The 14128-nt window shown below is 46.3% G+C and overlaps 1 protein-coding gene across 3 annotated transcripts in view; it reads left to right on the forward strand.

Moving 5' to 3' along the window:
• LOC130517400 (GDNF family receptor alpha-2-like) overlaps nucleotides 1-14128 on the forward strand; it is a 56834-nt gene that overhangs the window by 9823 nt on the left and 32883 nt on the right. The window contains exons 2-4 of one of the 3 annotated variants that reach the window (XM_057019244.1): nucleotides 330-566; nucleotides 661-784; nucleotides 11705-11998. In XM_057019244.1, coding sequence (XP_056875224.1) covers nucleotides 11815-11998 — 184 coding nt within the window. In that variant the 5' untranslated portion in view covers nucleotides 330-566; nucleotides 661-784; nucleotides 11705-11814. Of the gene's footprint in view, nucleotides 1-302; nucleotides 567-660; nucleotides 785-8395; nucleotides 9165-11704; nucleotides 11999-14128 lie in introns of those variants that run through there. The other 2 variants (XM_057019243.1, XM_057019242.1) reach the window with 2 other exon arrangements.

The raw sequence follows: 14128 nt of genomic DNA on the forward strand, positions 1-14128 counted from the left end.
TGCCTTCAGGTGACGTCAGCAAAAAACGTAACAGCAGAAAAGGTCTGCCTCCACAGCAGACAAGCGCCTCCGTTACTTTAATAAAATACACAGCAACACTGTTCTAGCGGTCCAAACCCTGGACCACTGGCAACTTTGGTCCCTTAAAAGATGTCTTGTACTCAAATTCAGAGATTTTCTTGATTCTTTGAAGTGGAGCTCACATTTACTGGCCCAAACTTTAGGTAGACACAAGGAAACGCAACATGGAGGAAGAGGAACCAGAATGAGCTTCGGGGAGCACGTCGGAAAACAAAATTAAGTCTCGTGAATGTATATGGAAATTCCAGGTCTTTATTCTGGAGAAAGCAGCGTGGTAGCGGTGAAGAAAGAAGACATTATGAGCATCAAGACACGCTAAATGGAACGCTGCTACCTGCAGAAATGGGAGGATGAGTAATCACATAGTTTCTCTACTTTTGGCCAACTCAACCACATTCTGCGCACTCATCCAACAATTTTCCCATTAGGGTGGCCGGCTTTCTGTCTACAAACTGGAGAAGTGTGGCATGATGGAGCCTCTAAAGGTAATGACATGATGAAAGAATGTCTTAGAAAAGTGGTCTGTGCTTCCATCCTCTGTTCTCCAGCCTTTATCCCTAACACTGAAGCCTTTTCCAGGGGTCACTGGACATGAATGTCAAGCTTGCCAGTCCATCGAAGGACACCTGGGGCCCAGCTGCCGTCTGCAGTTGTGGTTTTTGGACTGTGAGAGGAAACTGAAGCCCAAGAAAGAGGAATGGAGGTGAGAAATTTCAATGTCAATTTGTAGTTAAGTACCAAAGCCTACTAGCAAAGTGGGGCCAAGTTTGTGACTTGGCGTCACAAGGACTGTTGGAGGGTTAAGACATGGTTTTAAAGGTGAGTTTGGAATTAGCTTAAGGCAGGGTTAGGGGGTTAGTTAGATAGTTAGGGTAAAGAACTGGTTAATGTATTAAGTGTCCGCAAAGGCAGAAATATGAGGATGGGTGTGCATGTGTGAGAAGGAGAACGCCTTCTCTGCTGACACGTTCCTGCTATGGAAACTACTCCACACTGTCTGCTGAAGTCATCTGAAACAGATACTGATGAATTTACACCGCTGTTCCATTAAACTCTTTAAACCCCAAAGGGTGCACGAGGAAGAGAGGCGAGCACCCGTGATAGAACATCAATATCAGACGAGCTGACGATGAGAACAAGCTGGAATTTCGAGCCATAACGACTCCGCTCCAGACCCCGAGTCGGGCTCCTCGCAGTTAAAATCGCTGCTCGGGAGACAGTCTTTAAACCGAATATTAAGTTACACGCAAATTATGGAGGCATTCTGGGAGTCCTGTCAAGAAGATGTGCTGGGAAACAGAAATCGGAATTTCCAAAAACATCGTTTAGGAACCGATCCCTGAAAGTATCTTACAGCTAACCTGGATAAAAGGCTGAGACACCTTGAAGGACACCCACAGATGCTTGTTCCAATGCAAAAAAAAGAAAAAAAAAAGAAAATGATTGATTGTGACTTGATTGGGACTGCAGTTCATCAGAAAATTAACCTTTGGCCACTACATGTGATTTCCCCTCTATCGATGTGGGCGTGTTCCGGTTCATTCGGCCCCATAATTGTCCTCACCTAATGTCGCCCAATCACTCTATCGCTGAGGTTTCCTCCGACTTCACCCCGTTAATCAGTGTAAATGGTAATTGTCTTTTCTAGTGGCGACTGTAATTAAATTTGTGCCAATTAGAGATCAAGGTAAGTGAGGTCAGTGCGGCGGCGGGTCGAAGATGGCGCCATCGCCACGCAGGAGAAGCTGGAGCTCGAAGAGTACGGCTGGATGTGTGGAAGGCGTTTAACGGGAAGGTTGACGAGAAGGAAAATCGGGACAGTTTAATCCTTGAGCTGTCTGACAGTTTGCTGTTCATTGTGTTGTGAAAGTGATTTCCCAGCAGGCTGAATCTGGTTTGAGTTGTCACCCTTTATCCGCTTAATTTTCACACACGTTCTCTCTTTTTGGCAAAACAAAATGTCCTTCCTTTCGCAAAGGCCGTCCAGTGTTTTATTTTTCAGTCGACATTCGCCTCGTGGATGCACAGAAATAAGATTCAAAGCAGCATTTATAATGAATTCAACACTGGTGACATTTCAGATACAGGTGCAAAAGTTAGCTTAGAGCTATAAGACAAAAGGAAAAACTACAAAAAGGAAATAACCACGAAGAAACAGGAAACTTGTTTTTAATGAACAATGATGGCGATGGAACCATGAAGACAGCAGCCCCACTCTCACTAACGGTTAATGAGATTGGGGCTGGTAGTTAGTGACTAACCTACCCACAGTGCGTCAGATTTGGCGCCATCTACTGGTAATCGCGCGTATTCCCAGAGTCCCTGAGCTCCATCCAAAAGCATTTTCATTGTGAAGGTTTGTTATTGGGAAAATGTCCTTTCAGAGGATGAGTGATTTAAAGGGTTCACGTTTGAGTCGGAGAGAGCAGACATTTTGAGACTTTTACAGATGAAAGCAACTGTTTATTTCCACGTTGTGTTGACAATATTTTCCACTGGGCACAATCACATCAGCACGAAAGTCTGATTTTGATTTGATTTCCGGAACAGTCGGGTGGCTCAAGTGATCACGCAAACAACATGGGACGTGCTTTGATAAATCAACACCTAAACTTCTTCCCAATATCAGATTCACGCACGTTGATCTGACCTATTTCATAGAAAGCTGATGCCAAGACCGCAGGCATTCCTGGATGTTTTGAAAACCCCAGAAAGATGAAGCCTTACATTAAACCTTACACACCTACTGTAAGAGACATATGGACAGAAGCGCGTAAACAGGTGTCGATGACAGCGTGTAGAAGCGGAAGTGCACGTAAACACATCGGATCCAGTTGTTCCCATCATTCCCAATCATCAGATTTCCTGCACATTTCCCCACCGAACTTCACCCGGCTGCAGCCAAAGCAGCTTTCGAATGCGCGGGGAGCCGTGCGTCTCTCCGCCAGTGCTGTAATTGCTATGAACTCTGCAGCTGCCTGCTCGGAACTCAATCTGACGGGATGATCAGAGCAGCGGCGCCTTCGCTCGGTTCACTTTAAAGCTCCCGGGCGCCACAGAAGCTCATCCAAACCACATTTTCCTAGCCGCAGAAACCTGTCCTGCACCTATGGGCCGCACAGGCGGAGGTGAAACAGCACAACAGGTTCCTCTCCGCGCCCCCTGCTCTAATTGGTGGAACCGCCACAACCCCGGCAGCATCACCCCTGGCATCCATTCTGCTCAAAGCACTTATCTGAGGAGCTCTCGTCCCCGGCGTGGGGGAACGGATTGTTTTGCAGCCAAACCGCCGCAAAAACACTCCCACTGTCAGTATTTGAAATCTGGCGGCTGCTGACGCTCTGCTACAGGCTGCGACTTCAAGGGGATTCGTGCGGCTTGAGCATCAAATTTACATAAATTAGAGAGCGAGCGGATCGCTGGTCCAGCTGATGGCGTGGAATATTTGCTTATTTGGGCTGCAACATATGTTGTAAACAGGCAAAATGGGGGGAAAGTTGCCGAATTCCTACTGGTGTGCTGATCCATGGAAAATGGTGGAAGCATATGAGCCTCTAATGTGCAGATATATTTTATTATTTACCGTTTTATCTGCTCAGTATGCTGCCAGATCGGGTTGCTTCAGAAAAGGCTTTTAATGTCTGTCCATCAACATGGAAATAAGATTACTGTTATCTCCGCTATTACTCCAAAAGTTCCATTGTATAGTCAGTTCAATGCGCAGTATTATCATGCCATTACATGCAGAATGACTGCGATTGTATTTGAGTGCAGTTTTATAGCTGGAAATGCAAAAATATGAAGTATAATGAGAGTGTTGCAGTGGCTTCTTAGTGCTACCACTTTAGCTTTATGGGTTTTATTAGTTATGAATAAATAACACACGTAAATCGGCTGCAACCATACGCTGTCATGTTCCGTGACAGGATGGGAACGTTTGGCTGTGAGGAAAACAGTTAAATGCTATAATCTTCCCTCCAGGCTAGAGAAGTTCATTACTCATGCAGAACACACACACTGTTATAGAACACGTCAACTGCAAGTTAAACCTTTTTACCATTATTATTTCTTTAATGGAATTATATGATGGGGGAAATACTTTTCTCCAAAACCCAAATTTACTTGGGAAAAGTGCTTTTCTGATTCCACAGAATTCCCAGGGGGGCGGGGCTACGTCCCGAAGAACGCTGATTGGTGGAGCACGCTGGTGGCGTTCCTGGCCACGCCCACCGTATTTATGTCAGTGGGCCGCAACAAACGTGTTTATTTCCATTTCCAGAAAAATCAATTTCATTTCTGTTTTGATCATTTGGAAAATGGAGCAGAAGAAGAGAAACTACAAGACCGAGAAACATCAAATACACAGATGAACAGGGATTTTTATTTTTTTTTAAATACCATTAATAAAAGTTCTTGAAAACGTTGGTGGAAAAGGAGCCATGGAATCTCTCTCTCTCTCTCTCTCTCGTGCTCTGGTCCAGAGGTGGACCTTCTGCCCTGCCTTCACACTAATAACTGCTCAAAAATGCACACCCGAGTTTGGAGAAAGGTTTCGAGTTTATTTTGGGCAAGAGTTGGTACGCAGGAAGCATTCCAAGCTCGGCAACTCTGTCCAAAAGAAAGCATCCAAACGCTGTCAAAAGAGATCATGTTGGCAACAGGCAAACCTAGGAACATTATCCAGCAACTCCGTACACAATTTTACAGGCAGCCAGTAGATCTCCAGTAAACACAACTGCAGTGCATCCATGACACCCTGATGCTGTATTCGCAGTCATGTGACTGGTTTACTGTGACGTAAGGACAGTTGTGGTCAAGTCCTTCATCTCCGGGGGGTTTTGTCCTTTTTGAAAGGTGTTGCTGCTCTTGCTCCACGTCATTGTGTTGTATTTTTACTGCTGCTGAAGCTCCTAAAGAGGAGCGCTCGCTTCAACCGCTTTGATCTGCGCTGGCAAATGTGACGTGAGGGGGCTGCGTGCTGCCCTTTGTTGCGATGCTGCGGGATGCAACAGCGCAGCTACAAGAAGGAGGAAGAGCCAGCTGCTTTGCACATGCTTAATGTGTCCTTATTTACATCCAGTCTATAATTATCAATGAATAATCTTCCGGCATTTATGCAACTGTAACACGCATGGCTCCCTCTACAGCGCCACACGTGGGATTTATGAAACCTGTTTTATTTTCATTTGCGCATCTGCCATGTTTTGCAAACATGGGATAACAAAGATGGCAGAGGATACAAGATCAGCAGAGATGGGAGGATGAACAGTGTATCCTCCATCTGTTACTCTCCCATCCGTCCAAGTCTGTTGCGACACCTGAGATCTGATATCGTTGAAGAGTCAGAAAGCAGAACTTAGACATTGGGGCAGAATATACAGTGTTCTGTGTCACTGAGGTCCATCGACAGTCAATGGAGTGTTAAAGATTTGTAAATGTAGTCTTCATGTTGACAACAAAGTTACAGAGAAGCACAAAAGAGGACGAGAAGTGTTGGAAAATGAGATTTTTCCAGGGAGAATTGCGACACAGTAGCTCCTGTCGTAGTCGTGTCTGAAGGAACTGGTGATGAGTGCATGCACATGGAAAAAAAATCATAAGTAAAGCAAACAAACCAGTAACAAAAGACGGTAAAACTCACAAAATCTAAAGTGCAGCCTCTCCTACGGGGTTAAAGAGCCAAAGTAAAGAAGTGAGTTTTCAGGAGGCTTTTAACAACAGGAAGTGAGTCAGCCTGCCTGATGAGTAGCGGGAGCTGATTCCTCAACTTTGGAGAGCGCGGTCCCCTCTCAGCTTCCTCAGTGCCGACCTGAGAGCCCCAAAGGATGGCGTAAGAATGGTGCAGGGCAGTCAGGTAGGTTGGGCTAACAGCATGCAGACATTTGAAATCAAATAAAAGACTTGTAAAATCAGGCTTCATTGGCTTCCTGTTGAGAACCGAACAGGAAGCCAATGAAGTGATGCTATAACTGGAGAAATGTGCTCTCGTTTTTGGGTTAAAAGACCGGCTGCAGTCGGGAGCTTGGTTATCGCCAATCCTAGAGGGCAGTTTAGCATGGCGAGAAGTAAAAAAGAAGGAATCAAAATCAACAGGTGATGGGAGACAAATTGGCTGGAATTCACCACTGAGCCAATCTGAGCACCAAAATTACATTAATGAATCACTGTTACACTCAGATGTGGTGCTTTTGACCTCAAATATTTAAAAAAAAAAAAAACCCCAACAAATCAGGATGAACACTGGCAGTGTCTCTAGGCCCAAACACCTCAGTCTTTTTATCATGATGTGTCCTTGTGGGAATCACTAGGACACAAAAACGTCTGCCCCAAATGTCATTAAAAACCCTCCAAAGAGCCAACTGTGGCGAGTTTGAAACCCAGATTGAAACGCCTCAAGAATATTATGCTCATCTAAAAACGATTTGAGCCGGCAGTAGATTATCTCCTACCAGAATTTGGAGAGAAAAGGAGGCAATAAGGCAATTGGGTTTAGATCAAAAGGAAAGACCACGACTGCTCTGCAAGATGAAGAAGGTACGGCCCTGGGGGGGTGTATCCTTTGATGCCTGGTATCGGTTTTGCCCTCTGGACAGTTCTCGCTGTGATGTCAGAGGAAAGTGACCTGTTCCAGCCGTCCTTTCACCTGCACCGTCGGCAGGAGTGCGTGTTATTTAGGTAAGTGAGCATCATAGTCAGACCAGTCGGTGTACAGTCACTGTTCCATTGCTATTGTGAAGTTCTTGGCGCTCGGCTCATTTGAATGGGAATGACTGAATTACAGCCCACCTGCTGACATCTCACAGGCTATTGAATGGGGCAATTAGTTTCTATTGAACTCTTCAATGCAGAGCGTTAGCAGTTCTTGCCCTCGCCATACACGCCGCTGGTGACTCACGGTGATCTTTGTGACGTTCAAGTTTCATGTAAAGTGATCAGGAGTGAGTCACGATATTAATTGCAGCGTCGAGGAGACTGGCTGTGAGTCAGCGCGGTGGCTTGGCAGATATCGACGGCGTGCAGGGACACATCTGTGCAGCCAAATTTCAAGTTTTGTTTTGTGAGGTGTCTTGATGGTCCTGCTGCCCCCAGTGAACTTAGCAACGTGGATCCCTTTACTTTGATAAGTCCCATTTCTATTTTATGATTTCACACTTTGGCGGAATTAGGCTTCCTGTTCTGAGGCAAGAGCACCTCTATTTGCCTTGTCTAGTGATCAAGAGCATTCAAGGACCCTCGCTTGAAATCAAGTGTTTGTTTCAAATGTGTATTATTACAAAGGTTTTTCATGGACTCGCTGTCGTTGGAGTGTGGGGAATGAAACAAAGGTCTTTTCTTTTTCCTGTAATTCTTTTAAATCAAGATAAACTTTCAGAGATATATGAAAAGAAATCAAATATTTGGGGGGGGGGGTTCTTTAAGGGGGCCAAGAATGGGAAAAAAGCAGAATTGGGGATTTGATTGACAATTACACAATTTAAATCCGACCAACGTGACCTGAAAGCTGTAAATGACTTATTTCCTGATGGAAATAAACAATTGTGTGTGTGTGTGTGTGTGTGTGTGTGTGTGGTGTGTGTGTGTGTGTGTGTGTGTGTGTGTGTGTGTGTTGTGAATCTTCTCCTGGTGGTAGCCGAGATGTGTTGATGTGTTCGCAGACACCGACTTGGTTATCAAAGATGTTTATTGGAGAGAACAGTCAGGCATCAATCGAACACTGCAGTTTGTCCGAGGGAGGTCTCGAGGTCCCGATGGTGAAGAACTCCGGGGTGTCTACCTCGATACCTCCTTCTTATAGAGTCCAGTAAACACATTCTTTTCTGATGACCTCACGCTATACCGTATGGTCAACCCAATGGTCTGGTGTTCAGTTATGACCAAAAAAGGGAATAGTGAAGATGCTTCATGCTATACATCCTCCTAGTGAGAACCACCAGGGGCCCACAGGCTCCAGTGTTGTCTTTTAGCAGCTCCTATTACCTAAAGGAAGAAGACACTGGACACACATGTGGAGGATGTCCTAATATGGTGCTTAGGTTGGCTGTTAAACACATTAAGGCCTTACAGACGTAAAGCCTGCATAGAACGGGTCAGATACTACATGTGTGTGTGTGTGTGTGTGTGTGTGTGTGTGTGTGTGGTGGGGGGGATATTGTTACGTTTGGACAATATCCTGAATTCTACGCCTGTGGCTTTTGCGTAATTGGGCGCAGATGCGTCAATCAGCGCACACGCGTGGCTCTCGTCGGACACCCGCTGAGCGGCAGGTGTGGGAGAGAGAGAGCGCGCGCGCGAGAGAGAGTCTTATGGCGCTGACACATGCTACGTGAGTGCGTGCGTGTGTTGGGGCCGGGTGGGGTGGAGCTTCGTTCGTGGTGGCGCGCTTTGGGTTTGCTGAAGGAGACGCGAGGCGACGCGCAAGACAGCTGGAGTGAATAAGGGAGCATATTACCGCGGTGACGCGCGTACTATTACGCATCAGTCTGCTGCTCCGGCGTGGACTTCAGTTGTTCAGTAACCCACAGAGGCGGCGTGTTGTCGCCCCTACTCATGATTTTACTGTCTTTGCGGGGGGAGGACACAGCGTGACGACCTCTGCGGGTCCGAAATACACTCACGGTGACGCAACGACCATCGCGGGGAAAGTTTGTGCGTCGACAGAGGGAGCTCCTGGATGGTTGATGCGTGACAACCTGTGAGGGTACCGACAGAAAAAAGTGATTGTTCCGACCATTACGGGGCGACTCTTCTGGATAAACCGTGGATACCGTTTCAGCGGAACATGCGGTCCTTAAAGGAATCTGTGTGCGCGTCTCCCTGTGCGCGGCGCGGAGTTCACTGAGGAGGGAGGGTAAAAGCTCCAATTAAAGACCGTCTCCAGGGGCAGTTGCTCACTTCACCATGTCGGTGGCATTTTTGCTGCTTTCCAGCGCGGAAAACGAGAAGGCAAGTGAGTGAGAGACACCTGGGGAGAGAAAGACGGCGCGTGACCGGATTGGACGAGTGTTCCGTTTTCATTCCTTGTCGGATTACCGCTGGACGCGAAATGGTCCTGATTAGTATCATCACTCTGGTGTTTGTGTTGGGTGAGTAAGTGCTCAGTTTCCCCACTCGTTCACACCGCGGGTGAGGGTCCACAGACCCTCCCTGTCACTCACACACCCTGTCCTTGAATCCATCGACCTCTCCAACTCCTAAACATTCACGACTCTTGACTCTTGTCTGTTTCCTCTTCAAACACGGCAACGCTGTTCAAATAATGACTGCCAACCTCTAAATTTTAGTTTTGAACCTTGCCTGGCATGCACTCTTTCCCTTAGGTACAAAATCTGACCCTAAAATCGCATTTTGTAGCTCAGGCTGGAGCTTCTTTCCTTTTATAAGGTGATGGCACTGACCTAAAAAAGGCACCTACTGATCAGCTCGCTAAGTAAGCAGAATTGTATGTTGCCTCAGAGTATATCACACCTGAGGAGTCCTTATGTAAATGTATCTGTGGCGTCTAGGAGGCCGTGTTGAAGGTTGTCTCCAGGTTTGTGGAGCCTTGAAGGCTTCAGCGTTCTGCCGCTGTCCTTGGTCCTGGAATCGGCTTCGGGTGAGCCACAGGCTCCATCCGTGTGGGGGCTTTATCCACGTCAGAGAAACGAGTAGGGATTTAGAGAGCCAGGGTAGAGTTTTGTTAGCTTGATTCAGTTTTAGTCGATTTGTTCCAGTAAAGCCCGTTGATCAGACTAAATTCTAACCTGAGAGAGGAAAAAAAATAGTGGTGCTTTGTTCTTTATCGAAGGAAGATTTAATCAAAGGAATTGATGTAAGTGTTGATTGGAGACTCTAAATTGCATGTGAGTGCACACGTGAACACGCTGTGATGGCAGGTGACACGCCCAGAGTGTGTTCCCACCTCTGGCCTAGCGGCCACTGGGACAGACGCTGATTCGGTATAAGTGGTGGTTAACTGAATATGGACAGACGGATGGATGAAAGTAATGTGTTGAACCCCCCCCTCAAGCAGCCCTGGAGGGGTCCCACTCTGAAAGGCGCCTGAAGTTGCCTGCAGGCACACTTATTCAGCGGAATAATTTTCTTAGATTGTTCAAATGACCCCAGTAAAAACCAGCTATTTTAATAATCTGAGCATTTTCTGCGGCAAACGTCTGAAATAGGTGGTTTCAAAGTGTTTACCTAGGTGATTTAACGAGGGCGCCTGTTCAAAACCAATCTAAATATTTATTAAGTATTTGAAACGGCAGCACAATATTGTGTGGTGCTTAAAAATCCCCCAAATCTCAGCAGGCTGAGGGAGATTTGACCTTTTTCTCACCCAGGTAAACACTCACAACACGGCCCAGCAACGTTTCTTATCTTTCACTGCTCCGCCTGCATGTTGCTCTTCGCATTATTAATGAAAATCAGTGTGCTGCACCCTCCAGGCTGTTCAGGACTCACTGGCGTGCTGCTTTGAGGCAATCCTGATCACAAACTGAAGCTTTATTATTACAAATGGTTCCGTTCTTTCCTTCTTTTAGCTCAAAAAAATCCCAGGTTTATACCTGGACACTCGCCACACCATCCGAAACACTGAAACCCAGTTTTAATGTAAAGATGGAAAAGTGGGGGTAAACGCACCGGGAAGAGGATGAGACGACAACGCGCAGGTGAGACACGTTAGGTCAGATTCCCTGTATGATTGACAGCTGAGTTGACAGAGGTGGGTGCAGGCCAAGACCTTGCAAATGACATCACCGGCGCCCACATCCTGGTGAACAGGAAGAGATGGAGCGGTGCCATTTTTTTTTTATCTTGAACTGCAACGCTGTTCATGTAATGGAGTCCCAACTCAAATAACATTAGTGAAGCATAAATGCACCATTAAGCAAACGAAATTAGGCTTCTTTTAGACTGGATCCATGTCGGCGTTGGAGGTGGGTTGGATTCGACAACTGGCCAGTTACATTATGTGGGTCATTTTATACCGCAGTAATAATCACAGCTCCTGTTTCTTGATGCGCGGGCTGCTTCTCCTGTCATCTCAGTCCTCCTGCTTCTTTATTTTCATCCGCTCCATGTGAAATTCGACCGGTAACGAGCTCTCCAGCGTTTCAGTGTTGCTCTTCCCGAGTCTGAGAAGCATGGCAGTTTAAATAAGACACAATGAAGAAGATTTTACCCAAAAAGCAAGTTGGATTTTTATTAGCTGGCCCTCAATTGTCATTACAGATGCTGCGTTTGTGATTTCACTGCAGTAAACTCTCGTTACCTGCGTCTTCAATAAAGATAAAACCCTCTTTTGCCTTTTTGACGCGGTTGTTTAGAGAGTTTTTCCCGACCGGGCCACTTAGCGGTTTCAGCGTCGGGATGTTTTTGCGATGGGTCGAGTTTCTGTGATTGTCCTTTGACAGCTGACACGGGTCACCCTGAGTGGAAACAGGAAGCCGGGTGAGATTCAGCCCCCACACACGCACATCACTCACCTTGGAAGGTGTTTTCCAGAAGTGGTCTGGAGTCTGTCTAAAGGAACGCCCGGATCCATCCAGAGAGAGGAAGGCTGTGCTGACATCACAGCCGTTTATGGCCGGAACGCTTTATTAACGGCATAATGACGTCATTTCCTGTGTTCCCGTTTCAGATGTGTGCTATTCCGAGCTGGGTTCCCCCGGGTGGAGGGAACCCCTGGACTGCGTGCGGGCCTCCGAACTCTGCAACCAGAACAGCCAGTGCAGCTCACGGTACCGGATCATGCGCCAGTGCCTCTCTGGTGGGGACAAGGAGCGCAGCGCCATGCTGGCTTCCAAGGAGTGCCAGGGAGCGCTGGAGGTTCTGCAGGACTCGCCTCTATACGACTGCCGCTGTAAGAGAGGCATGAAGAAGGAGCTGCAGTGTCTGCAGAACTACTGGAGCATCCACATGGGCCTCACCGAGGGTAGGTCGACAACACACACTCGCGTGGAGAGTTAATTAATCCTCCTGCTGCCTGTTGATTTCCCCTTAATGTGATGTACTGACAGATGAAACAGAAAATTCAATGCAGCAAAGGAAGAGGGTTCTGGATGGTACATTTTACCGGGGTTCAAAATGCCTCAGGAGGATGTGGGAGAAGTGAGCTTAGAGCAGATAAGGAGAGAGATGGAACCAGATTAAAAAGTTGGGGGCTCTTTCAATTACAACTGTTTCTGTTCTACTTAACGCAGCTGAGCGGCAACAGGCAGCGATTCAGCCGGGCTTGGTTTCACTACCCTGGCAGATATCTCGGGTTGGTTAAGGTCCTGCAGCTGGAAGTTGTATGTGCCAGCAGTGGGGATCTCACACACACACACACACACACACACACCACACACACACACACACACGGCCTGTTGGCTGGCCTAGTTTGGGTCTCTGCAGTGGCAGAGCTCATTAAGAGTCTTCTTCTTTGTTCTCCATTCCACTAAGGATGTCACTAGTGGAGCACTTGCAAAGGCCACACACAGAACCACCCCCATTCTACACACAGACACACACACACACACACACACATCCTCACATATCCCCTGACCTCAACCCTTAAACCCAGTTCTAACCTCAACCAAAACAGGTTATTAACCCTCAACCAGTCTTTTGAAGTTGAGGAGCCCAGACAAAACGTCCCCACATGCTAGTAGTAATGAAGATTCTAGTAGTTGTTGTGTACGTTTGTGTACTTGTGTGTGTATTTGTTCTTTGTTTGTGTGTCTCAGTACCGGGAGTGTGTCAGCGTTGTGTTCAGGTGCCCGACCTCGCTAAGCCATTGGGTGGTTTTCTGACACCGTGGCTGCTTCGTGCTGGTTGAGTTTACAACGGCGAAGCAGGAATCTAATAACGTTTTTTTTTCTTTTGAAAACGCTCTTTCTGGTTAATTCGGTACGCAGCCTGATGCTGTGTAAAGATCTGAGGAGAGATCAGGGTTGTGCTTTTCTTTTTTCAAACGTGGGAGCAGATGAAGTTTCAGCAGGACGGGACTGCAGCAAAATTTAGAAGAACACATTAAAAAAATGCAAATAGTTCAATTTACCAGCATCATTCTTGGGGAAAAAAAATGTTCAGTGACTCATTTTGTTCTCTTAAAGAACAAACCCTCCTCTGTGGTAACCCTTGTTACGTAATAGCGCTATTACTGGAGATATTTTCCACCTCATATGGACTGTTTTTCCCACATAATCACAGCTCTTATGCTCGAATACATAAACGTGTTCAGTATTTTGATCCGAGTATCTCGGGCTCCTTTTGGTTTTTTTGTGCAAGTATGAATTTGTGCTGATTTTGGACTGAAGGCCTTTGACTCTCTGCCCTCCTTTGAGGTAAAGAAGTTGTTGGAAAGCATCTTGTCCACACAGTGATGGAGGCTACGGTGCCTTTGGTATGTATAGATGAGGATATGTTGACTTTCCATATTAATAGGAAGATTTGATGCACTGTAGCTTTGCTAGCACCTGCAATTGGATGTTGTGGGTCATACTGGTGTGATCAGATCACTGAGAACATGCATGTTAAGGCAAAGGAACATGTAAACAACCTCACGGAACATTTTATTGATCCACAAAGTTGCTGATGTTGAGTTGGACATAATGAAGGAGCTACTCTATGTATGTTTAACAAGGAGATCAATTACAGACGCACTGATGCAAGTGAAGGCTGAATTCATGGAAGATACAGGAAATTAGTTGCTGCTGGTTTCAGCCTTGAGTCAGTTTGGACTTGGAGCTCGATGGGTTCAGATGCTTAATTCCCAGTCAAACCAGTTACCAAAACTTGAAATGCTTCATCATATATAGCATTAAGACTTTTGTCTGCAGTATTAAAGACTTAATTTGGATTTAGAAGGAGGAGGAAAACAAACATTTTCCTCAAATCTTCCTCAGATCTTTACAAGGCGCTCCGTTCAGAAGGAACGATGCTGCTTATTCCGTCCAGCTCCGAGGAGCTTTATGCAGTGAAAACTACTGTGAGCAGAAATTGGATTTTAGGAAGACAAGAAGAGATGGGATTGTACTGAAGCTTATAGGATCACTGCGCAAACATGCATTTAAGAATTCTC

Source organism: Takifugu flavidus, chromosome 20 (genome assembly GCF_003711565.1).
Source record: "Takifugu flavidus isolate HTHZ2018 chromosome 20, ASM371156v2, whole genome shotgun sequence".
Taxonomy (NCBI): Eukaryota; Metazoa; Chordata; class Actinopteri; order Tetraodontiformes; family Tetraodontidae; genus Takifugu; species Takifugu flavidus.